The 25,495-nt window shown below is 39.6% G+C and overlaps 1 protein-coding gene across 3 annotated transcripts in view; it reads left to right on the top strand.

The window, feature by feature from the left end:
* The window catches only part of mtmr7b (myotubularin related protein 7b), a 63,348-nt gene that overhangs the window by 24,522 nt on the left and 13,331 nt on the right, over positions 1 to 25,495 (top strand). Inside the window, exons 6-10 of one of the 3 annotated variants that reach the window (XM_059989278.1) lie at positions 582 to 707; positions 6,017 to 6,066; positions 20,713 to 20,913; positions 23,928 to 24,062; positions 24,911 to 24,916. In XM_059989278.1, coding sequence (XP_059845261.1) covers positions 582 to 707; positions 6,017 to 6,066; positions 20,713 to 20,913; positions 23,928 to 24,062; positions 24,911 to 24,916 — 518 coding nt within the window. Of the gene's footprint in view, positions 1 to 581; positions 708 to 6,016; positions 6,067 to 20,712; positions 20,914 to 23,927; positions 24,069 to 24,910; positions 24,917 to 25,495 lie in introns of all 3 variants that reach the window. The other 2 variants (XM_059989275.1, XM_059989277.1) reach the window with 2 other exon arrangements.

Raw genomic sequence — 25,495 nt, 5'->3', positions numbered from 1 at the left:
GGAGCCCAGTAGAACTTGTCTTAGTTTTATTTTTACTTTAAGCAACACATGTAAGTATAACATGGTGGCATGATGATGTGTGCCATTCATGTACTTTTACATAGAGCCCTTATTTAATTTGTTTAAATGAACAAAAATGCCTTATCAAATAATACTTGTTTTTACTTTACAATATTACTCAAATATTACTGAAATAGTAAATATAAAACACCATTGACTTGACTGTTAGGAGACAATATAACAGACTTCAGCATCCATTTAATGCCAGGCATTACAATTTTGTCCCATTAAGTCTGTGAAGTCCATTAAAATACGTAAGATTGATATTTGGGCAACTATTCATGCAATGCATTAATTAACAGTCCAAACAAGTTTTCTTGGGCCTGTGGTTTACTTCTTTCTGTGAAGCCCTGCAGCCAGTTTGCATTAACCATGATTGGCAGGCAAATCACATGAAAAGATGATCTCACTTTATTCTCATCCTTAGCTTCGGTATGTTGTGGTGGCTTTGGCAGCTTTACAGAGGTATATGACCAAGCAGATTATTTGGCTTAAATAAAATAGAAATACTGTTGTTTCAGGCTGTTGCAGAGGAGGCCGCCAGTGTATTGGTCCACTGTTCGGATGGTTGGGACAGAACTGCCCAAGTCTGCTCTGTAGCAAGCGTACTGCTTGATCCATTTTACCGAACCTTAAAGGGATTCATGGTAAGAATATAGTATTAAAAAAGACAAAGGTAACACAAGCATATTGAGTATTCAGAAATAGTTACTTATGTTGATGTTCTTGCTAATATATTCTCTGTTTATGATGCCAAACATCAAATGCCCTGAATTTGTGGAGGTGTGATTCTACTGTCGCTGATAGCTATTTGGTACTTCGGTTAATGACCATTTTTAATTTGTGATCATTCACTGTAAATTTTGCTGTTGGCTATACAAGATTGATTCAATATTCAAGCCTGCACATTTATCTAACATTGATATTTCTCGGGATTGTTCAGGAATGGGAAGCTTGACTCAGTTTCCTTTCCTGTTCCAAACACAATGAGATCAACAATGGAGTCCCTACTATTCACTGAAGAGCTCTATAACAACACCGAAATTCACCCCTCTCCCACTTTGGGAAGCTTATTTAACCTTTGTAAACATTTATGGGATGCATTCAGTAAGAGCAGCAATTTTGTTGCGGTAGTTGCATGGTTAAATCATTAGGTACTTAATTCTTAGCAATTGTATCACCAGTTTGATCAATTGTATTAATATCCAAAATTACTCTCTCTTTTGATTTTTCCTGATGGTCTTCACTTCTGGCTCTGTGGTACAGTTTAGTTGGGTGCAAAATTGGATCAATAAGCAATGTTTTGTAAGAAGAGCAGAGTAAAATGTATACTTCAGCCTCAATCTCCTGTTTTCTCCCCGTATCCCTTCATGCCCTGACCATTCAAGGATCGGACAACTTTTGCCTTAGATATACATAAACACTTAATTCACCAGATTTACTATACTCTGGCTAAAGAAATCCCTCCCCATCTCCATTCTAGAAGGATGCCCATCTATTCTGAGGCTGTGTCCTATATTCACCATTGGAAACATCCTCTCCACATCCACTCTATCAAGGCCTTTCACCATTCGATAGGTTTCAATGAGGTCACCCCTCGTTCTTCTGAATTCTAGCGAATACAGGCCAAGAGCCATCAAACGTTCTTCATATGACAAGCCATTTGATCCTGGAATCATTTACATGAACCTCCTTTGAACCCTCTCCAGTTTCAACACATCCTTTCTAAGGGGCCCAAACGACTCTCAATACTCCAAGTGCAACCTCACCAGTGCTTTATAAAGTTTCAACATTACATCCTTGCTTTTATATTCTAGTCCTCTTAAAATGAATGCTAACATTGCAGGTGCTTTTTTTACTCAACCTGCAAGTTAACCTTTAGGGAATCCTGCAAAAGGACTCCCAAGTCCCTTTGTATTTCATAGCATGTTTAGAATTCTCATGTGTGGCACCTTGTCAAAGGCCTTCTGAAAATCCAAGTACACAACATCCACCAATTCTCCTTCTTTCTATCCTGCTTGTAATTTCTTCAAAGAATTCCAGCAGTTTTATCAGACAAGATTTTCCTTTAACCATGCTGACTGTGGCCTATTTTATCGTGTGCCTCCCAGGTACCCTGAAATCGACTCCAACATCTTCCTAACCACTAAGGTCAGACTAGCTGGCCAATAGTTTTCTTTCTTCTGCCTATCTACCTTTTTGAAGAGTGGAGTGACATTTGAAATTTTCCAGTCTTCTGGAACCATTCCAGAATTTAAAAAATTTTTTTTTATTGAATTTTCAAATAGGTTACAGAAAGAAAAGAAATTATCAACCCTTCCCCCCTCCCCTCTAACATATCCCTATAAAAAAAAAGAAGAAAAAAGAAAGAAAGAAAGAAAAAAGAAAGAAAGAGAAAGAATGCCTGGATATCGGAAGATCCCCACATGCTCCCTAGAGTTCATAATAGCTTTAATATGTATATTTCTTTCTTTCCCCAGATAACCAGTAATTTTATTTTCGGAGCACCTATATCTTAATCTTATTTTTTGTAAGTAAGGGTGCCAAATTTTCAGAAATATTTCATACTTATCTCTTAAATTATAAGTAATTTTTTCAAATGGAATGCAGCTAAAAATTTCATTCTTCCAAAGATCCATACTTAAGTATGAATCTGATTTCCAAGTAACTGCAATAGCCTTTTTGGCTACTGCCAATGCAATTTTTATTAATTCTTTCTGATATTTATTCTATTTGGATTTCGATTTTATCCCTTCAATATCGCCTAATAAAAATAATGTTGGATTATGTGGAAGTTGTATTCCAATAATTTGTTCTAGTAAAACTCTTAAATTTGTCCAAAAAGGTTGAATTTTAAAACAGGACCAAGTAGAGTGTAAAAAAGTACCAATTTCTTGATTACATCGAAAACATTGATCAGATAAATTTGAGTTTAATCTATTTATTTTTTGTGGTGTAATATATATTTGATGTAAAAAGTTACATCAATTCTCAAATTGTTACGTCAATTCTCAAAAAGTTAGTCAAATATTTATTGTATTTGTCATACTGTCAAGACATAATCTTGACCAACTTGTTTCATCAATTTTAATATTCAAATCAGTTTCCCATTTTTGTCTTGACTTATGAATTCCTTATTTAATTGCCTGTTTTTGAATCAAATTATACATAACAGAAATAATTTTTAAAAAATTTCCTTTATGAATTAAAGTTTCTATTTCATTAGGTTTTGGCAATAACATTGTTTGACCCAGTTTCTCTCTTAAATAAGCCCTTAATTGGAAATAACAGAAAAGAGTGTTATTTGATATTTTATATTTATTCTTTAATTGGTCAAGTGACATTAATATACCTCCTTCAAAACAGTCTCCCATATATCTAATCCCTTTGTGAAACCAGTTATATAAAAGTTGATTATCCATTGTAAAAGGGATAAGTTTATTTTGAAATAAAGGTCTCTTTGCTAATAAAGATTTCTCTATCTCATCATCAACATTTACCTTATTCCATAAATCAATCAAATGTTTTAGTATAGGAGATTCTTTCTTTTCCTGTATCCATTTAGATTCCCATTTATATATAAAATCTTTTGGTATATTTTCTCCTATTTTACCTAATTCTGTTCTAATCCTTGCTGGTTTATTTTCATCAAAAAAAGATGCAATAAATCTAAGTTGATTTGCTTTGTAATAATTCTTAAAATTTGGTAATTGTAACCCTCCTAAGTCAAATTTCCATGTCAAATTTTCCATCGATATTCTTGACATCTTACCTTTCCAAAGGGTACAAAATAAATTGTGAAAAAAGTGAAATTCTACCCCATACTAAAGGAGATTACAGTCAATGTCGATTAATAACTCAACTTAGATGGCCGATAAATGGTATAAATTATTTTGGTATAAGAGTTGATAATGATATAAAGAATTTATATAAATTAAATTATTTGCCATTATTGAAAAAAATTCATGAGGATCTTGATAAATGGATGATGTTACCAATAACATTCATAGGTAGATTCAATGCTGTAAAAATGAATATATTCCCTAGATTACAATATTTATTCCAAACACTACCAATACAATTACCGCAGAAGTTTTCTCAAGAGTTAAATAAATGTGTGAGGAAATCTGGTGATTCTTGAGCTATCATTACTAATGGCTCCACAATCTCCTCAGTCACCTGTATCAGAACCAACTGATCCGGGTGACTTTTCTACTTTCAGACCTTTTCAATTTCCCAAGAACCTTCTCTCTAGTTATGGTAACTTCACACACTTCATAATCCCTGATGCTTGGAACATCCACCATACTGCTAGTGTCTTCCATGGTGAAGACTGATGCAAAATAGTTATTCAGTTCATCCACCATTTCATTATCTCCCATTGCTACCTCTCCAGCATCATTTTTCGATATCTGTCCCACAGATCTGTTAAGAGCAAAAAGATTGCAAGGGACAAAATTTGTCCTTTGGGAGATGAGAATGGTAATTTGTGCATGAAGATGAAAGAGATGGAGGAGACCTTAAATAGATTTTTTGCATCTATCTTTACTTGGGAGATGGACACAGGAGTCTACAGAAGTGAAGCAAAGCAGTGGGGAGGTCATGGACTCTACATAGACCACAGATGAAGAGGCCTTTGCTGTCTTGAAGCAAATTAGTGGACAAATCCCCAGGACATGACAAGATGTTTACTTGAGCCCGGGGGTGGGGGGAAATGCAGAAATTGCAGGGCCCCAGCAGAGATATCTAAATCGCCCTTCACAGCAGGTGAGGTACCAGAGTATTGGAGGATAACTAATGTTCCGCTGTTTAAGAAAGGTTCTAGGAATATGCCAGGAAATTATAGGCTGGTAAGCTGAAATCAGTAGTGGGAATGTTATTGGAAGGATTTCCAAGAGACTGGATATGAGTATTTGGATAGATGTGGTCTGATTAGAGATAGTCAGCATGGCTTTGTGCATGGTAGATTGTGTCTCACCAGCCTTGTACAGATTTTCGAAGATATTGCCAGGAAAGATGATGAAGGCCACGTGGACTTTAGTAAGGAATTTGACGAGGTCCCACAGGGGAGGTTGGTCAGTTGCTCGGCATTGAAGGTGAGTTGGTAAATTGGATTTGTCATTGGCTCTGTGGGAGAAGCCACGGAATGGTAGTAGATGGTTGCCTCTCTAACTGGAGGCATGTAATTAGTGATGTGCTGCAGGGATCAGTGCTGGGTTTGTTGTTTGTCATCTATATCAAGATCTGGATGATAATGTGTTTAACTGCATCAACAAATTTGCAGATGACATCAACATATTGGGGGTGAGGAAGACCATCAAAAGTGAAATGTTTAAGAGGTAGCTTCTTTATTCAGAGATTGGTGAGAGTGTAGAATGAGCTGCCAGCCCAAGTGGGTCATGTGATTTTGATTTCACCATTTAAGAAAAATTTGTATCGGTACATGGATGGTAGGGGTATGGAGGGCTATGGTCTCGGTGCAGGTCAATGGGACTCTGCAGTTTAAATGATTCACCATGGACTAGAGGGGCCAAAGACTTGTTTCTGTGCGGTAGTTTTCTATCACTCCAAAACAGAGATCTGCAGGTTGACACACAAAATGCCTGAGGAATTCAGCAGGGCAGGCAGTATCTATGGGGGAATAAAAAGTACTGTCAATGTTTCAGCCCGAAAGGATGCAGTGCAAAGGGAGGTAGTTTGTTTAGGATGTGCTGTCTTTCTGACGATGTCACTCTGCCCATCAGAATGGCCCCAAAGAGAAATATTGTGACCAACAAATACTTCATCTTGTCAAGATAGATTCTATTGCACCATTTGATAGTGTTACCAACAGAAAGTCCTATAAGAGGTGTGGCATTCATGAATAAGTATACACTTGCAAGTTTTGTCGATGTAATTAGTCTGATTATCTGTTTCTGCAGTTGTGCTACCATATATTAAAATTTATTTTATGTAGATTTTGATTGAAAAAGACTGGGTTTCTTTTGGACACAAGTTTAACCACAGGTAAGAATTTTACATTTCACATATTTATATTCTATTTCTTAGATTGGGAAATATCCAGCGTATTAGCAAATCAAATAGAAACTGATGTATGTTCTGTATAGAAATATTTGTTGTACTGTTACTTATATAAAGGTGGCCAGAAAGATATCTGTTATGGTTTCTATTCACTGCATTCCACACTCATTATTAAATCACAACTGGGATGGATTTATTCCTGCATCTTGTTTCTCTGCTCAAAACCTCTTACTAATTCGGCTGCTAATTGTTCCTAAATTTCTTCATATTAGTATATACCTACTCTGTTAGTCTAAGCTTGAAATAAACAATGTCCTATTTGGTCATTACGTGTCTATGGTGCTTTGCATCTTCACTGTATATGGTGAATAAAGTCGATCCTTGAAGAAAAAATAGATATTGTTATGAACAATTGGTTTGCCAATATTGTAAATTATTGGGATATCAGAACCATTCCCAGTGGAACATCATGAATTTGATTTTCCCAGGGAAATCTCATTCAATTATTGCAACACTTAGTCCTCTTTTGCCAAAGCTGTTGTCAAACCTTTGAGGAAACTTGCCAACTATTTCATGAGCTTACAGTCTGACCTCACATGAAGAATTTTGTTACATGCCTTTTGAAAATCTATCTTAAGAAAAAGCTTTAGGTGAATGATTCTCGACTGGGAACTGAGTTTGTTCATTCAAATATTCCCAGTACATCTATAAAGCATGATTGAAAAGAGCAATTAATTTTATACCTTCATTAAACCTCCTCACACTTCCAAGTAATTATTTAGTTCAGTCCTTGAATCTTTCTGCTTTATTCACGTCCTTTCAACTGAATGCCCACTTTTGTTAACAGGACAACATCAATGAAATCTTAGCAAGCGGCATGTAATATTTGTACCACTTTAAAGTATCATTGATGACCACTTTCAAAGTCTAAGCACCTAGTTATATTCCAGACACTGTCAACCTGCTTGCCATCATCAATGTCTGGGGGTTGATGGGGTGTTGGGGAAGGGGGTATGTTTAAGTAGAACATTAACAGAACAGCTAAATCATTATTGTGGCTGCCAGTGCAGGAAAGAAACTCAGTCAATTGAAATGAGTGGATCGCGTTAATAGAGTTTAGGACAAAGCCAGTTGACCCCCTACTACTGAACTGAAAGGGCATATCTCTACTGCTGGCATTCTGTGTCATCATTGTGTGCCAGCAATAGGATGCACTGAAGCAGATTTTGAAACTGAAGCAACTACAATGTAGTCAGACAGAATTGTTGGTCTGGAAGCTTAGTCGAAGATTCTGAACTTCAGCAAACTGAGGGGATGTTTTTTAAAACCTTGTGAGTGAGAAAGACAATTAAACTATTTGGTTATAGTCAGGGCTAATCACTAATGAAGTATGGATATTTTTAGAGAATCTTAAAATGTTAAGCAAGAAAAGGCTTGTCAGTTTTCATTTCCTTCACTGAGGCGACTCATCGCTAGAGTTGTTGACCAGTGAGCCATTTAGCAAAAGCTTAAGCTTACAGTGGAGGGGGAAAGATGGTAAATCATGAAAAACAATAAAACAATCCTTGAAAGAAAAGTATTTCTTAAAATGCAAAGCAATCAATTGCCATGATCTGTTCTGAAGTTTATCTGTAAGACATTTACCGGCAGTCAATATTCAGTTCCCAGCAACTTTTACATTCTTGGTAAATGTAAAAAAACGTATTTAGGTGGAGTGTTAGGATGTGATGGTGTAAACATTTTGGTGTTTACAGACTGAGGTTAAATATTTTGCTCTGTATATGTGTTTGTTGTCATAAAATCCTGTTAAATGTTTCCTAGATTTGATAAAGCATGGTTTATGTACGCTTATTAACCTGATATAGCTAGCATATTTTGAGGAATATTAATGGGAAATTTCTGAAATTAAACCTTGCAATTGAGAACAGATTGCAGTTTACTGATAGTTGAGTGGCTTTTTTCATCGAGACTTCATATTTTTGCACCATTATTGGGCTAATGCACTGAATGGTTTATAGAAATAGTTAAAAAGGTTTAACGTATTTTTCCTATGGAGAAATGGAAAATTCCTGGAGCATTATTATTGGTTACAAGGTTTGTATTATTAGTTAAATGCTCTATGTCACTCCTCAGGTCAACCTTGTTCACTGAGCAAACAGTGCATACCATGTTTACCTTTGATTCTAGTTTTGCCTGACCTTGTACTATTGCATCATAAACAATTTTCAATTTTTTTTGCCAGGGAAAAGGAAATCTGGAAAGACAGGAAAACACATTTCATTAATACATCATATTTTAAAACAAGATTTCATTACCTTAAAGAATAGTTCTAAAGATTTTCAATTAATTTTCTGCAAACTAAAGTCAGTTGCAACTTTAGGTACCACCTATATCTAATAGAATGGCCACTGAGTGTATTCCTGTGGTCTTCTGCCAGTGTAGCCCATTCACTTCAAGATTCAATGTGTTGTGTATTCAGAGATGCTCTTCTGCATGCCATTTTTGTAATGGTTGGTTATTTGAGTTACTGTCACCTTCCTGTCAGCTTGAACCAGTCTGGCCATTCTCCTCTGACTTCTCTCATTAATGTGGCATTTTCGCCCTCGTACCGCTCAGTGGATTTTTTTACTTTTGTTTTTTACACCGTGCTCTGTATACTCATGACTGTTGTGCATGAAAATCCCAAGATTTTCTGAAATACTCAAATCGCCCTGTCTGGCACCAATAAACATCCCACGGACAAAGCCACTGAGATCACATTTCTTCCCCATTTTGAAAACCAACTGAACGTCTTGACCATGTCTACATGCTTTTGTACATTGAGTTGCTGCTACATGATTGGCTGATTGAATATTTGCATTAACGAGTAGGTGTACTTGTTGATGCACCATCAGTAACTCTCAGAGACGTGAGGCGAGATATAGGCTTTTATTGGCTGGAAGAAAGAACAAGCAGCAAGTGACCACCACACTACATCCAGGAGACTGAGGCCGGGGCTGTGCCTCCAATCGCCTTTATACTGGGGTCCGTGGGAGGATCCACGGTCTGTGGGAGGAGCCACTGGAGCAGTCAGCGGTGGGGCGGGGGGCCTATCCAGATAGGTATATGTAGTTCACCACACATGTGTAACTGATAAAGTGGGCACTGAGTCTATATCAGATTTCCAGCATGTACAGCTTTTAAAAAAATGTTTGTGATTATTATCAAGGCCTAAAGGTAATGCAACACATTGATTCGCCAGTACTTTGCGCTGCAGTTCTGATTCAAGATTGTTTAATGTCATTTCCAGTGCATAAGTATAAAGCAGAACAAAATAAAAAAAACACAATAAATATAAATTATTAAAATAACTTGCACATATATTGATTACTTACATAAAGTGGCACTAAATACAGGAGTTGTCTGTACATAAAGGAACTGACAGGAAATCATAAAGTAGTGGTGGTGGAAGAAGTAGAGTGGTGGGTTAGTAGGTGGAGATGTTATTCAGCCTTACTGCTTGGGGAAAGTAACTTTTTGAGTCTAGTGGTTCCAGTGTGATGCTACATAGCTACCTCCCTGATGGAATTGAGGACAAAGTGCACAAACTGGGTAGTGGGATGCTCCATGATATTGCTGGCCATTTCTGTATATGTGTCCTTGATGGTGCATAGGCTGGTGCCAGTGTTGTGTTGGGCAGTTCTGTCTACTAGTTGTAAAGCTTTCCGCTCCGCTGGGGTGCACTATCTGTACCATGCAGTGATGCAGCACGCTCTCTACACTGCATCTGTAGAAGATCATGAGTATTGATGTGCATGGTCCAGCTTGCTTAAGCCTCCTCAGAAAGTAAAGGCATTGGTGAGCCTTCTGTGTTCTAGGGCCATAAGTAAGTCCACTCCCAGGACTTTGAAACTGCGCACAGCTTCCAATGCTGTGCCGCCAATGTTAGGAGGGTTGTGAGTTCTCCCGAAGCTGATAACCATCTTATTTGTCTTGTTGACACTGACAAAGAGATTCCCTGCTACTAGTCCTTAAGCTCTTCCACCTCCTCTCTCTAGCCCAGGCATGGGCAAACTACGGCCCGGGGGCCATATGCGGCCCGTTAAGCTTTTTAATCCGGCCCGCAGAACTTGATGAAATTATATGAATAAACCTTGTTAACATTGTTTCCCCACAATTCTGGCATTTTCCCAATAGATGACGCACTCTATATACATTGACCTTTGTTGAGGTGCAGCGTATTACTCCACATTTGCGCTTTAATCTTTGTTCAGCTCGACCTATTTGTGAACAGGTGTTCAGTGTCATGAACATCAACAAAGCCAGCCACAGATCCAAGTTAACTGACCAACACCTCAGATCCATCTTGAGAATCGCCACAACAAAACTAAATCCAGGCTTTGATGCGCTGGCTAAAAAGGGAGACCAACAACACTGTTCCCACTGGAATTAAAAATAAGTTTCTTCGTTGTGTTATGTAAAAAATGCATTTGAAAATATTTTTTTCAATAAGCCTTACATGTTACATGTCATTTCTGTTAAGTGATTGACATGAGTAGTGCGCAGGTGCACGTACGTTCTCAAAATAAAAAATGCGCTCCAGATCAAATAACGCGCTCCGCATACTGGCGCGCTGTCACTGTTCTGTCCTTGTGCTGGTCGTTGTTGAAATTTGGCACAGGGGACAATTGAATAAGAAGGAGCAGGACAAGTAGACCTGCATCTCCTACCGTTTTTGAAATAAAGACAGGAGGAGAGTGATGATGATAATATCTTGAAGGATAACAGAATTTTCAGTGCTTTAAAATAATAACTGTTACTATTAAAAAAAGCTGTATTTTATTCATTTAATTTTCAGTGTTTTAAAAGTCATTTCAATAAATAGCTAAATACCATGGGACTTCAAAGACAGATATTTTGTTGTAATGCATTTGTTCATTTTCAATTGAAATTAAAGCACATGTTTTCTACATATCCCATGATATTTTATTTTCTCTTATGAGGTGTATTACCAAAACACTCCATCCATCTGCTCCTGGTCCGGCCCCCCTGTCAAATTTTAGAACCCTTTGTGGCCCACAAGTCAAAAAGTTTGCCCACCCCTGCTCTAGCCAGTTGTTGGTGATGAGGCCCACCACAGTCATGTCATTGGCCAATTTGACAATGTGATTTCTTGGGTGTTTGGCCATGCAGTCATGTGTGAGCACAGTGTACAGCAATGGGCTCAGCACAAAAATGTAGGAGGCACCCATGCTGAAGATAATGGGGAGGGAGGAGTGGTTGTGCATTCTGACTATCTGAAGTCTGTTGGTTAAGAAGTCCAACACCCAGTTGCACAGTCATATTCAGACTAAGGAGTTGGAATTTGTTCTCCAAAGTCTGTGGGGCAATGGTGTTGAATGCTGAACTGAAATCCAGAAACAGCTTGAGTGTCCTTGTTTTCTAGGTGTGTCTGGGCCAGGTGCATGACAGATACTATGGCATCTATTGTAGGGTGGTTCTGCTGGTAAGTATATTGGTGAGTGTCCAGTGTGGTAGGAATGGAGTTTTGATGTGTGCTATTGCCAGCCATTCAAAACACTTCATGATTGGCATCAGTGCCACTGGGCAGTAGTCGTTCAGTTCTGAAGGTGTAGGGTTCTTTGGTACTGGGATGATGGTGGCTGATTTGAAGCATGTGGGGACAGCAGCCTGGAGAAATGATGTCTCGAAGATGTCGGTGAAGACGTCAATGAGCCGGTGTGCACACTCCCTGAGTACTGCACCTGGGAAGTTATCTAGCCCAGTGGCCTTATGGTGGTTGACTCCCACAGAGTCCTTCTCACATTTGCTGCTGTTTAAAACAGTGGGATCTCACTTGGAAGGGCTAGTATGTGAGTTGCCTTCCTTGAAGCATGCATATTGGACAGGTGTTCCTGAAATTTTTGTGCGTAGGCAGTCTTTTCCCTCTTGATGCCTAAGGTGAGGTGACTGCTCTGAGAGCTGTTCTGTCACTAGACTTGAAGGCATCGTTCTGGGCTTTCGGTAGGGAGCAAACCTCTCATTCTGCCAGCGATCCTGGTTGGACCGTGAGTTGGCCGTCTTGGGGTACCATCATTGTCAACACACTTACAGATGTAGCCAGTAACAGATGAGGCATATTCCTCGAGGTCTGTGTCTTTATTTGTGGCAGCCTTCTTGAACATCTGGTTCAATATAGTCCTGAAGCATAGAGATTGCCTCATTAGGCCATACAGTGATGGTCCTCTTGACTGGTTTCTCCATTTTCAGTGGTAGTCAGTATAGTGGATTATGAGAAAGTGATCAAAGAAGCCGAATTGAGGGTATGGGGTGGCTTTGTAAGTATCTGCCTGTATAATCGTGCTCCAGTCTGTTTGTTCCTGCCACCTAGTGGTCATGCTGACATATTGGTTGAGTTTGTGTAAAATATTTGGCAGGTTAACATGATTGAAATCTCCTGTGATTAGGAAGAGAGTGTGTGGATGTTTATTTTGTCAGGAGCTGATGATACCGTACAGCTTTCCCAGTGCATCTTTACGATACGACTCGGTTTTAGCATTTCATTATATCAGCATATGTTTAATGTCCTGAAGATGTTCCTAGTTTTATTATTTCTATTCTTGATGTCCCACGTGTTCTAATCGTCCTGACTGGTGATGCTGCCCAATTATATGAATATTTTCATGTATGCAACAATGTTATTCTTTATCAGTACTGGTTTTCTGTGGGGTATATTTAATGGAATTGCTCAATATTGGTGTGAAAGGTCACATGCAAAATCAAGATCTGCAATAGATAAGAAGTGTCAAAGGTCACAGGAAGAAGGCAGCTGAATGAGAGAGTCAATAAATCAACCATGATGGAATGGTGGAGCAGACTCGTTGGGCCAAATGGCCTAATTCTTGTGGTCTTATGGTGTCCTATTTATGATCTGATTCATGGCGACATCAAAGAGAAATGCAGATACCACGTCTGATGTATCCCTACTTTTTTCTTCAAAACTGACTCCACTTTGAGCAACACTGCATGTAAAGTTAGGATCAGAGCTTTTGATGGTGCCCATTATGTGGAGAGGAATTCCACTGACCACAGAATGCTCATGAAGCTATGAATAATTGACTCCATTTTATCCCTCGTGGTTCAGTCCCTTCCCACCTACATCTGCAATACTTCACACACTCTTGATCTCCTTAACAACCTTCAATTCCCTGGCCCTGATCCCCTCATTTTCACCATGGATGTCTTGTTCCTATATACTTCTATTCACCATCAAAACAGCATTAAATCTCTCCACTTGCTTCTCAACAACAGACCTGACTGCTTCCCTGTTGTATATATGATATTTCAGTAATATCTGAGTAATATTGGCTGCTGTATCAGAGGCACGTGAGGTGGATCTCAAGAAACAGCTTGTCCCAAGGCATTTCAAATTATAGTTTGCAACTTTGATCAGACTTGTTTGAAGAAAGCCCTGCCCTATTATGACAAGCACATAACCTATTGCACTAGCAGTCCCAAAACACTAGGCCACTGCGATAAGGAATGCCTATCGTTCCTTTCCGAGACCACATTTTGGCAAGTCAGACCATTTGTCTGTACTCCTGCAACCTGCATACAGACAGAACCTAAAGAGCACGGCTCCAGAGATCAAGACAATCAAGACGATGGTTGTGGTAGGTTGAGGAACAGTGACTAGATTGCCTTGAGTCAGTGGACTGGGGCATGTTCAAGAACTCATCTGGGGTCCTGAATGACTACACCAAGGTCATTACAGACTTCATTAAAACAGCCGTGGATGAGTGTACCCCCCACAAAATCATTCAGGTTTTTCCCTGGTCGGAAGCCCTGGATTTATCAACTGCTATAACAGGTTCCTGCCAAGACGGGCTAATGTGCTCCAGCCCTTGAATTTATACTGCAGTTTGAGAAGAAATGCCAATGGACAAAGCAGTGTAGATAGTTTTCAAATGATAAAGGAAATGGTGACATCAGACACTGTACTGGCACAATATGATCCACATCATCCAGTGAAGCTGGTCTGCGATGCCTCAGATTAAGGTACAGGTTCAGTCATGTCACATGTTTTGAGTGGTGGAAGTGAACGCCCCATTGCCTTTGCATCATGTTCCCTTAATAGTGCAGAGAAAAATTACGCACAGATTGACAATGAAGCCGAGAGTCTGGCTTGGGGTGTAAAATGTTTTACCCAATACATCAAACACTGGTATTCATTTTCATTCCAGAGAAGGGTGTTCCATTAACAGCAGCAGCATGAATTCAGAGATGGGCTCTGTCTATAGGAGGACAGAATTACGTGATTGAATTCAAGAGGACAGCCAATCATGAAAATGCTGATGGATTGTCCCGTTTACCCTGGAAAAGGAAATACCTGCAAAATATATGACAGAGGACTCTCCTCTTGAAGTATACTCCCTGATGTAGATTGAACAGCTTGCTATGCACTGCTTGGGATGCCAATACACCTAGAAGATGTCAAGAATTCCCTGAGAATAGACTGCATTGCTGGCAGAGGATTCATGTGGATTTTTCTAGACCATTCATGGGCACAAATATCTTGGTGGTACTGGATGCTGCTACAAAGTGGCCAGAAGAGTTCCCAACAGCCTCCACTGCAGACTCCCACACTGTTGAAGCCTGTTCTCAAGGGCTGGTGTTCCAGAACACTTAGTGACAATGGACCACAGTTTGCTGTGGAACTATTTTGGTCAGCCCTGCGAATGAATGGACTAAGACACATTACATCTGCACTGCGCCACAGAGCTACAAATGAGCCTAAAGAACGTCAGCAGAACACACCTCACTGACACTGAATCAGAAGCTCATCAATTTCCTCCTTGCATATCGCAGTGCAGCACACGCCACACCCAACAACTCACCAGCAGTGCTGTTCCTGTATCATCTCTTACTCGTGCTTGAATCTCCTCAAACAATCTCAGAAGGACTATGCAGGACGAACAGCTGAGGGCTCCTCAGACGAGGAGGTTTGATGCTCATCAAGGAGTGAAACAATCCTGGCGAGGGACTACAGAGGTGATCAAAAATGGGTACTTGGAAAGATTAAGGACAGAACTGGACCACTCCATTGCACAATGGAGATTGCATCTGATGTTATTTGGAGACAACACGTTGATCATTTGAGGAGAGTAGAGTCAATTGTTGGAGAAGAAAGGTGGTCAAAGCTGTCAGAACCACTTCCTACAGTCCCAGAGTCAACTCCTACAACCACCACAGAAGAAACCCAAGACTGAGATTGTTTCACAGCCATTAGTCTTCCCTGCCTAGTAGAGTGACCCCCATGTCTGGAAAACATTATCCCACAAGAGTAAGAAATCCTCCACAGCGATTAAATCTTTAGGTCTGAATAGGACAATTTAAAATTTACTCTGCTGTGGATGTCTATATAGTAACTGTAGTATGTGGAATAGATATACACATCGATATAGTTTATAGCTGAGCAGGGAGGAGTGTTGTGTATTTAATGTTTCAGTAATATTTGAGTAATGTTGTAGATGTATTGTTTGATTAAGCATTCTTTGTTGTTTACATAATTCACTGGGTTTTATGTAAAAGAATGTCATATGTCATTATGCCACCATGTCATAAGTGCACATTTCGCTAAAAGTGAAAACAAGGAGTACATATTTGTCCCTGTCTCCCTGTGTCTTTCTTTTGATTAGTTTTATGTTCTGGAGTTACAAAATATAACATTCTCCTCCATGACCACTCTGCCCAACTTGGCAGAATGGTCCCCACGCCTCACCCTCAACAATTTCTCTTTCAGCTCTGCCAATTTTCCTGAAACTCGAGGTGTGGCCATCGGTACCTGCATGGGCCCCAGCTGTGCCTGCCTTTTCATTGGCTATGTGGAACAGTCCATGTTCCAAGCCTTCCCTGGTAATGCTCCCAACTCTTTCTGCTCTATATTTACGACTGCAATGGTGAACTCGACAATTTGATCAACTTCGCCTCCAAGTTCAGCCTTGCTGTTAAATTCAGTTGGTCCATTTCCGATACCTCTCTCCCCTGTCTTGATCTTGCAGTCTCCATCTCTGGAGTCAACCAGTCAACTGATATCTTTTATAAACTACTGATTCCCATGGCTATCTTGACTATGTACATCTCACAATGTCTCCTGTAAAAATGAGTCATCAGAGATGTCCTCATTTTTCAAAGAACGGGGTTTCCCTTCCTCCTCCACTTATGCTGCCCACACCCACAACTCCTCCATTTTCTGTTCATTCAACCTCACTCCATCTTCTCACTGGCTTAATAGAGGCAGAATTCCTCTTGACCTGCTACTTCATGAACTTCCGCATCCAAAATGTCATTCTCCACAACCTCTGCATCTTCAAAGGGACCCAGCACCAAACATGACTTAACCCCACCCCCACCTCGCTCTCCACTTGCTGCAGGGATCACTCCTTCTGCGATTCCCTTATCCATTCATCCCTCTCTATTCATCTCCCTGTTGGCACGTATCCCTGTAAGTGTCAGCAATGCTACACCTGTCCGTTCACCTCATCCCTCACCTCCATTCAGGGTCCAAACAGTCCTTCCAGGTGAGGCAACACTTCACTTGTGAATCTGTTGAGGTCATCCATTGTATCCAGTGCTCTGAATGGAGCCTCTTCTATATTGCTGACACTCGAGGTAGATTGGGGGACTGCTTTGTTGCAAAAAAACAGGATTTCCCAGTGGTCAACCATCTTAATGCCTATCCCCATTCCCATTCCAACATGTTGGTCCAGGCCTCCTCTTTTGCCAGATGAGGCCTCTCTCAGGTTCAACAACACGTCATAGTTGTCTTGGTAGCCTCCAACCTGATGGCGTGAACATCGTTTTCTCCAACTTCATTAATTTCCCCCCCCCCTTCCGCCTTCTTCAATTCCCCACTCTTGCCTCTTACGACTTCTCCTCACCTACTTATCCCCTTGTTTTGGTGCACCTCCTCCCTCCCTTTCTCCCACAGTTCACTCTCTTCTCCTGTCACATTCCTTCTTCTGCAGCCCTTTACCTTTTCCATCTATCAATTTCCAGCTTCTTACTTCATTCCCCCCCCCCAACCTGGCTTCACCTGTCCCCTTCTGGCTTGTTGTCAATTCCTCCTGCCTCCTGTTCTTATTCTGCCATCTTGCCCCCTTTTCTTTCCAGTCCTGATGAAGGGTCTTGGCCCAAAACATCAACTGTTTATTCATTTCCATTTATGAATAGAGTCTAAAGCTTTCTTAGAGACTGTAGGTCTATGTAGATTTACCATTGCCAAAAAGCACTTCGTTCTGTTGTTTATCTGGTAACTGCATCCTCTATTTCCAAAACTGGACTAGATTATTTCTATGAATGGTATCAATTGTCTTTGATATATACTGGACTGTGAACTTGCACTTTGCCTTACGTGGCACAGATAAAACTGTGGTACCATTCCAGTCATTACATTCATTGTGTATGTGTTTTTGGGGTTACCTTTACTATAACCCCATTGACTCCCATCTCTGGTACTATTTTCCTAGACTAATGTGAATTAGTGGGTCCAGGATGGTTGCTGCAAACTCAGGATTGCTTTTGACTGCATTCAAGTTGATTTTTCCAGGAGCTTTCCAATTTTATAATAACTTGGTTGCTCTCTTCCATTGATGGAACAGCTGCAATGAAATCAACATCTCTGTCTGCCTCTCAGATGTTTTTTTCCCTGAGCGGTTTTTAAGCACTTCCTGTTCATTTACTGGTGTCAGCAGGTGGCACTGCATGCTTTTGAGCATATTTGTTGAAATTCACAATTTGACATTGGTAAGCTATATTATTTTTTTTATTAGTTTTTTATACCTTTACTACATCGCTACAGATAAAAAACCCCAGATTGAAATGAAGAACATTAATACAGTGCAAAAATAAACATACAATAATAATATAATACAAAAGAAGATAATTGAGAAAGCACCCAAATTGAAGACATGTAAAATTAGTATCCTCCCCAAGCCCCGCAACAAAAAAACTCCAGACCAACCACAACACAATATAGAGAATATAAATCAGGACAATCAAACCCCCAAAACTGTAAATACACTTAGCAACAGAAGATATTAATGCCTACTACCAAAAAAAAGGAGCTGAAAGCAAGGGACCAGGAAAAAAACCTTAGTTAAGAGGAAGGTTATGAAAGTACTCAATAAAAGGTCCCCAGACCTTATGGAACTTTGTATCCGAATTAAGAACTGAATAATGAATTTTTTCAAGGTCCAAGCAGGACATAATATCGTTAAGCCATTGAGCATGTGTGGGCGGGGCAACATCTCTCCATCTAAGGAGGATTAAACGTCTAGCCAGGAGAGAAGCAAAAGATAATATTCGACACTTAGTCGAACTCAGACGTAAATCTGTCTCACCCCAGAAACCGAACAAAGCAATTAAAGGGTTAGGGTCTAGGTGGTGATTCAGAATATAAGATAATGTTATGAAGACATCTTTCCAAAATTTCTCCAAGCTAGGACAAAACCAGTACATATGAATGAGAGAGGCCTCGCCCCTTTTGCATTTATCACAGAGAGGACTAATGTTAGGTAGTTTATTGGAAAACAAATCGAGATAGTTTAGATTTAGACATATGGGCTCTATGAACAATCTTAAACTGTAAAAGGCAATGGTGAGCACAAAGAGAGGTTGAATTAACCGATTTGAGAATCGAGTCCCAAGTCTCATCAGTAAGCTATATTATTTTAGAGATGTTTCCTTGTTTGTCACAGGCAGCTCCATCCCATGCTTCACTTGCCATGTTAATGAAATAGTGCCTTTGTCTGCTTTTATAAAGCTTTCCTCCTGCTTGATGTGCTTTGCATCTGTCATCAAGGACACCCACCTTCCAGGGCATGCTCTCTTCTCACTTCTGCCATTGGGAAGGAGGCGCAGGAGCCTTAGATCCTGCACTACCAGGTTGAAGAACAGTTATTACCCTTCAACGATCAGGCTTCTGAACAGTGTGAATAACACTCACCTTAACACTGAAGTGATTCCACAACCTATGGAAGCACTTTCAAGAAGTGACGCACGTCCAAGAAGCTGATTATCCTCTTCCGGAGGAAGCAACCAGAGGTCCATGAGTTTCTCACTGGGGCATCAGGATGGAGAGGGTCAGAAACTTTAAATCCCTTGGTGTTATCATTTCAGAGGAGCTGTCCTAGGCCCAGTAAGTGCAATTATGAAGAAAGCATGGCAGTACCTCTACTTCCTTAGAAGTTTGCAAGGATTTGGCATGACATCTAAAACCTTGATAAACTTCTGTAGAAGTATGGTGGAGAGTATATTGACTGGTTGCATCATAGCGTGGTCTAGAAACATCAAGGCACTTGAAGAGAAAATCCTACAAAAAGTAGTGGATATTGCTAAAGCCCTCCCCACCATTGAACATAGCCGCACGGAGTATTGTCATAGGAAAGTAGCATCCATCATCATGGGGCCACCACCCAGGCCATGCTCTCTTCTCGCTGCTGCCATCAGGAAGGTAGTACAGGAGCTTCAGGACCCACATCACCAGGTTCAGGAAATTATTTCCTCTCAACCATCAGGCTTCTGAACCAGAGGGGATAAATTTACTCAACTTTACTTGCCCCATCACTGAACTATTCCTACAACCTATGGACTCACTTACCAAGGGCTCTTCATCTCATGGTTTTGATATTCATTGCATCTATCTATCTATCTATTCTTTTTTTTTCTTTTGTATTTGCATAGTTTGTTTTCTTTTGCACATTGGTTGTTTGTCTGCCCTCTAGGGTGCTGCCTTTCATTGACCCTATTATGTTTGTTGGATTTATTGAGTATGCGTGCAAGAAAATGAATCTCAGTATTGTATATCAAGACATAAATTTACTTTGAATATACAGGAAGTGGCTAAGTAGCAAATCCTGATGGAGAATTCAGGTATAAGCTATCGTAATGGAGCAATTTGCCTGGATTGGTGAGCATGTCTTATGAGAATAGGTTGAGAGAACTTGGCCTTTTCTCCTTGGAGCGACGGAGGATGGGAGTGTGGTAAACTATGTGTATACCCGTTTGGACACGCCCCTCTGCTGACTGCTCCTGTGGCTCCTCCCACAGACCCCTGTATAAAGGCGATTGGAGGCACTGCTCCTCCCACAGTCTCCAAGATGTCGTGGTCACGTTTGCAGCTAATAAAAGCCTATCATTCACTTCCTGTCTCTGAGTTATTGATGTTGCATCAGAGAGGTGACCTGATAGAGGTGTATAAGATGATGAGAGGCATTGATCGTGTGGATAGTCAGAGGCTTTTTCCCAGGGCTGAAATGGCTAGTACGTGAGGGCTTAGTTTTAAGGTGCTTGGAAGTAGGTACAGAGGAGATATCGGGGGTGAATGTTTTTTTCACAGAGTGGTGAGTGTGTGGAATGGGGTGGTGGTGGTGGAGGCGGATACGATAGGGTCTTTTAAGAGACTCCTGGATAGGTACATGGAGCTTAGAAAAATAGAGGGCTATGGGTAAGCCGAGGTAATTTCTAAAGTAAGTACATGTTCAGCACAGCATTGTGGGCTGAAGGGCCTGCATTGTGCTGTAGGTTTTCTATGTTTCTAATTTTTGAAATATTTTGTTTTCCAATAATCTGACTTCACCTTGCCCTTTCCAGATGCAGCCACTTGGATGGTGATCCCAGGGAGGTTTCACCAGTAATTGATCAGTTTTTTGACTGTGTGTGGCAGCTGATGGAACAATTTCCGTGTGCCTTTGAGTTCAATGAGAGATTTCTGGTGCACATTCATCATCACGTCTATTCCTGCCAATTTGGCAACTTTGTTTGCAACAACAGTAAAGAGAGCAAAGAGCAGAGGTAAGATGAATTTTAAAACTTGAAAAGCAAAAGAAAGCTTGCTTATGTTGGATATCTGATAGATTTTTTTTAAAAAACAGAAACTGCTGGGAATACTCAACAGGATTTGGGCCAGGCTTCATCTGTGGAGAGAGAAAGACAATGTTTCAGGCCAATGACCCATTGTCAGATCAGGAAAAAACGAGAAAGCATGCAACTTAAACATTCTTTATTATGCCATGCACTTGTCCTGCTGGTCTTCAGATGGAGAGGGCTTATGTATAATAGCACTATAACACTATAGTTGTGTAGAACAAATGTATGATTGTTGAGATACTAAGGGCGGTTCTCCATTTTCGATGCTAATATGAATTAGGTGAGTGTGGCTTGTAATTGAATTCTCCAATCTGAATTCACAAAGGGACAGCAATGTAGCCAATTAACTGTGGGAGCATAGTGTGATGTATACCTGTGTACTTTTCTCAGTAGGTTTTGGCATGTGCCTGATACTTTGACGTATGATTGACCAAGAACCTATCAACCTCTGTTTTAAATTTACCCAGTGACATGGCCTCCACAGCTTTCTGTAGCAATGAAGTTCACAGATTCACCACTCTCTGGCTAAAGAAATTCCTCCTCATCTGTGCACTAAAGAGCTGTGCTCTTCGGTCCTGGATTGTATCACTATCGGAAACATCCCCTCCATGTCCACTCGATCTAGCACTATCAATATTCAGTTGATTTCAATAAGGCACCCCCCCCCCCATTCTTCTAAACTCCAGTGAGTACAGGCCCAGATCCATTTACTCTTGGGATCATTCTTATAAACCTCCTTTGGACACTCTCCAATGCCAGCACCACCTTTCACAGATATGGGACTGAAAACTGCTCACAATACTCCAAATATGGTCTGACTATTGCCTTATTAAGCCTCAACCTTGGCTCTTGTATTCTAGTCCTCTGGAAATGAAATGCATTTGACTTCCTTACTACTGACTCACCTGCAAGTTACCCTTTAGGAAATCCTGCACAAGAACTCCCAAATCTCTTGCACCTCCTATTTCTGAATTCATTCCCTATTTAGAAATGTGTCAGTGCTCTTATTCCTTCTATCAATGTGCATGGCCATACATTTCCCAACACTGCATTCCATCTGCCCATGATGTTGACTTGCAATACAAAATGTTGAAGAAACTGACAGTTTTTGAAAGGTCTCATCCTCTTTTAATGCAATATTTATGGATACAACATTAAATTCCAGTTTAAATTATGTGTTTAACTCTGACATTATGGTTTAAACTCCTGATGTAAAAACAATCATTTTACCAAATCAGCAAAACAAATGCAGGAAATAGTTGGATGTTATTTTTCCATAGAAATAATCCAAAAATTTCCATAAAACAATCAATTACATTAAAAGGAATTATTAAAACCAGCATAGTCCTATAATGAGTTTTGCATTGGTAGGCAGATGGTGTGAAATGGAACTTTTTTCTTTGATATTTAAATAATGATGATTGGAATTTTAGATAGGCAATTCATAATTTTGTAGTTGGAAAATGTTATCTCTCTCGTAGTTGGTGAAGGATTTTAATTTAAAAGTTAGAATAGAAAGATTATTTAAGCGAGTTGGGCTGCTAGAGACTGGCAAACAAATTAAGTTGCTTTTCTGGGCAATGAGGACTGCAGGAATAGAAGACAGATTCCCACTTGTTCTTCATTCTGTTGGCTTATCTAGGATGAAATTAATCAAAAACTTTTAAATGTAAGTTCTGCAGATTTTTTATGTTCAAACATTTTCGAAGATTTTTGAAGACCTTTGGGCACTTCACTAATCTAACATGGACATATAAACTTGTACCATCAGTTAAATTACTAAGAGATTGATTAATGTGCATTAATAAAAAAAATGTGGTTTGCTATAGATTATTTTGTTGTTTTCACTGAAGTCTGGAAAGGGAAGAAATCTACCATCATTACCCAGTGTGACCGGTACATGACTTCTTACAGACCAATGCAATTAACTCCACTGAAATGGTCTACTAAGCCACTTTCGTTAAGAGGGAATTAGACATACCTGGCAGTATTAATTGTCAGCCTCATTAGTTATGTCACATCCTGTGACCAAATACATTAAAAAAAGTTTGGTTGCTTTAAAATAAAGAATGGAACATACTGAAAATTCAAAATGTTGTTAAAAAGCTGACTTTCAACTGTAATAATAAGGCTGTGTTATGTTACCCTATAGTTCAGCAGCTTTGTCACATTTTTGCTCTTCATTTGCAGATTTGTGATTAGGCAATTGAATCTATGTGAAATTTACAGCCTAACCTAATGAGTGCAATTGCAAATGCATGTTGGTCTACTTCCGAAAATGTGCAAAATTGGAAACTTTATCCCTCAGCTTGGCAAACTGTACAAATGAGCTAACTCTGCCTTTTTAATGTTGTAATGGTAAGGTGACAGAGGTTGAGCTGTTTGTATCAAATGGCTTTCAACATACTCTGTATATATTTTTTTTAAACTGTGGAATAAATCTACAGTTGGTTCCAGCTAATTTTTCTCTCATCTGCATTGAGAGAAAGTATGCCTACCAATAGTCATTATCAACCAAATTATGCTTTTTTAAAAATTCTAGCGCCCTCTAGTGGCAGTAGTTTCTAGTACACAGAAGAATTCATGAGATGAAGATAAAATTTAACCTTTCATTATTTTGGGGTAAAACCTGAAGGGGTGAAAGAATAATAAGAACCCCTTCTGGTTTACCTTTGGTTGGTCTTCATCTCAAATTTTTGACTTTGACTAGAATTTTTTTTGCCTATGATGACCACAGCTGAGATGGTAAACTGAGCTCTATGGATATTTTAATTTTTACCAATGAATTTTTGCAGACGTCCCTAAAACAAACATGCTGCAGATCAATATCAGAGGTAATTTAATAAAATTTGTATTTACTGGTAGGTTCACTGTAACAACTTGCTCTTACTGAAGGGACATGTATTTAGTTGTGTTGTAATTGTTTGCTTTTTCAACAGGATTCAGGAGAAAACTCATTCACTCTGGGCTCACCTGTGGAAGAGTTGTGCGGATTACAAAAATCCCCTGTATAGACAAAATCACAGTCAAACTCAAGGAGTCCTGAGGCCACATACAGCTCCGTCTAACTTCAGGTTGGTGCATTGGTTTTACATTTCATTATTACCTTGCCTCAGCATCTTTGAGGACAAATTACAAAGGGGAACCCTTGCATTAATATTGTATTGTAATATCAAACTGCCTCAAAACACTTGACAGTTAATGAATTGTTGTTGAATTACTTGTGTTCTGAAAGAAAATGCTCTAGATGATATGTACACAACAATGATCTAGAAAGAGCAGTATGATGAGCTGTTTACGATGAGCCGTTATGATGGTGAGGAGTGGAGATTCCACACCTTCTGGCCAGCCTTGAAGGCTACATCCACAATAGACTGGATAATTTTGAAAACGCTGGTTTCGCATAAGACAATAGGCGTCCACACTGTGCATTTTTAAAAACATTGAAACAGAGATTTCAGCGAATCTCCTCCTCCTGCGCATGTGCAGGACACATCTACCGAAAACAAGCGACATGTTTCGTGTCGAATTTCGCCGTAAAAGTGTACGTTTGTGTAGTTACAGACTAGAAAAACTTAAAATTGACGGACAGCTGTTGGCTCTCGCGTAGGAGAACTTAAAAGTAAAAAAAAAACAAATACTGGAGCGTACGGAGGCAACCGACCGGGAGTTCACGGACAGATTGACCCGGCTGACAACGACTTTGAAAAACTGACTAACTCTGTTGCATTAATAAAGCACCTTGTTAAATGTATGAAACACGTCTGCATCAGTATTATCTTGTATTTCCATACAATGTTACATTAGGCTGTTACACATCTATTGTCAGAGAAGTACTTGCATAAATAGGTAAACCACCTTCATATGAGCAAGGACAGAAAACAGGGCAAAGTGAATACAGTATATTTATTTATTCAGTAAGTTATGGGTCAAAGTATTTAGTGAGTACACTTCTAACTCTTCTGGCATCAGTCTCGTGCCGTCTGTTCTGAAGTTGTTAGGCTGCGTTCAAGAAAACAATGAAATAGCACGCTGCCGTCTGACAGCGTTTTCAGCTTTCTCCGGTTACTCCATCCACACTGCTCCGGCCAATCCGGCATTTTCAAAAATACACACTCCGGAAAGCGTTTCTGAAAAGCTCCAGTTTCGGGGGACGAAAACGCCATTTTAGTGTGGATGGAGGGAAAAAACAAAGAGAAAAAGCTCCAGTTACAGATTTATCTGGTGTAGTGTGGACATAGCTGAAGTGAGAAACCATTTGCAAGTATTCATATGTTGTAATGAGATTTATTGTATCCATTCAGATGTGTCTTGTGTTTCATTTCTATTTAGAACAGCCACCTAAAAAGCACCAAACTAAAGTTGCAGTTTAGATTCCTTGTTTAAATTCTGAACTGTGAGTCAAGTTTTTCACATGGTATGGTTAATAGTGCTTAGTCATCTCTATCGTAGTTTCGGTAACACTAACACTTTTTTTGGTAACTGGGTACATATTCTAAGTTCATTT

The sequence above is a fragment of the Hypanus sabinus genome, chromosome 14 (genome assembly GCF_030144855.1).
Source record: "Hypanus sabinus isolate sHypSab1 chromosome 14, sHypSab1.hap1, whole genome shotgun sequence".
Lineage (NCBI taxonomy): Eukaryota > Metazoa > Chordata > Chondrichthyes > Myliobatiformes > Dasyatidae > Hypanus > Hypanus sabinus.
The sequence above is the reverse complement of the archived record's forward strand: the minus strand, read 5'-3'. Positions and strand labels throughout refer to the sequence as shown.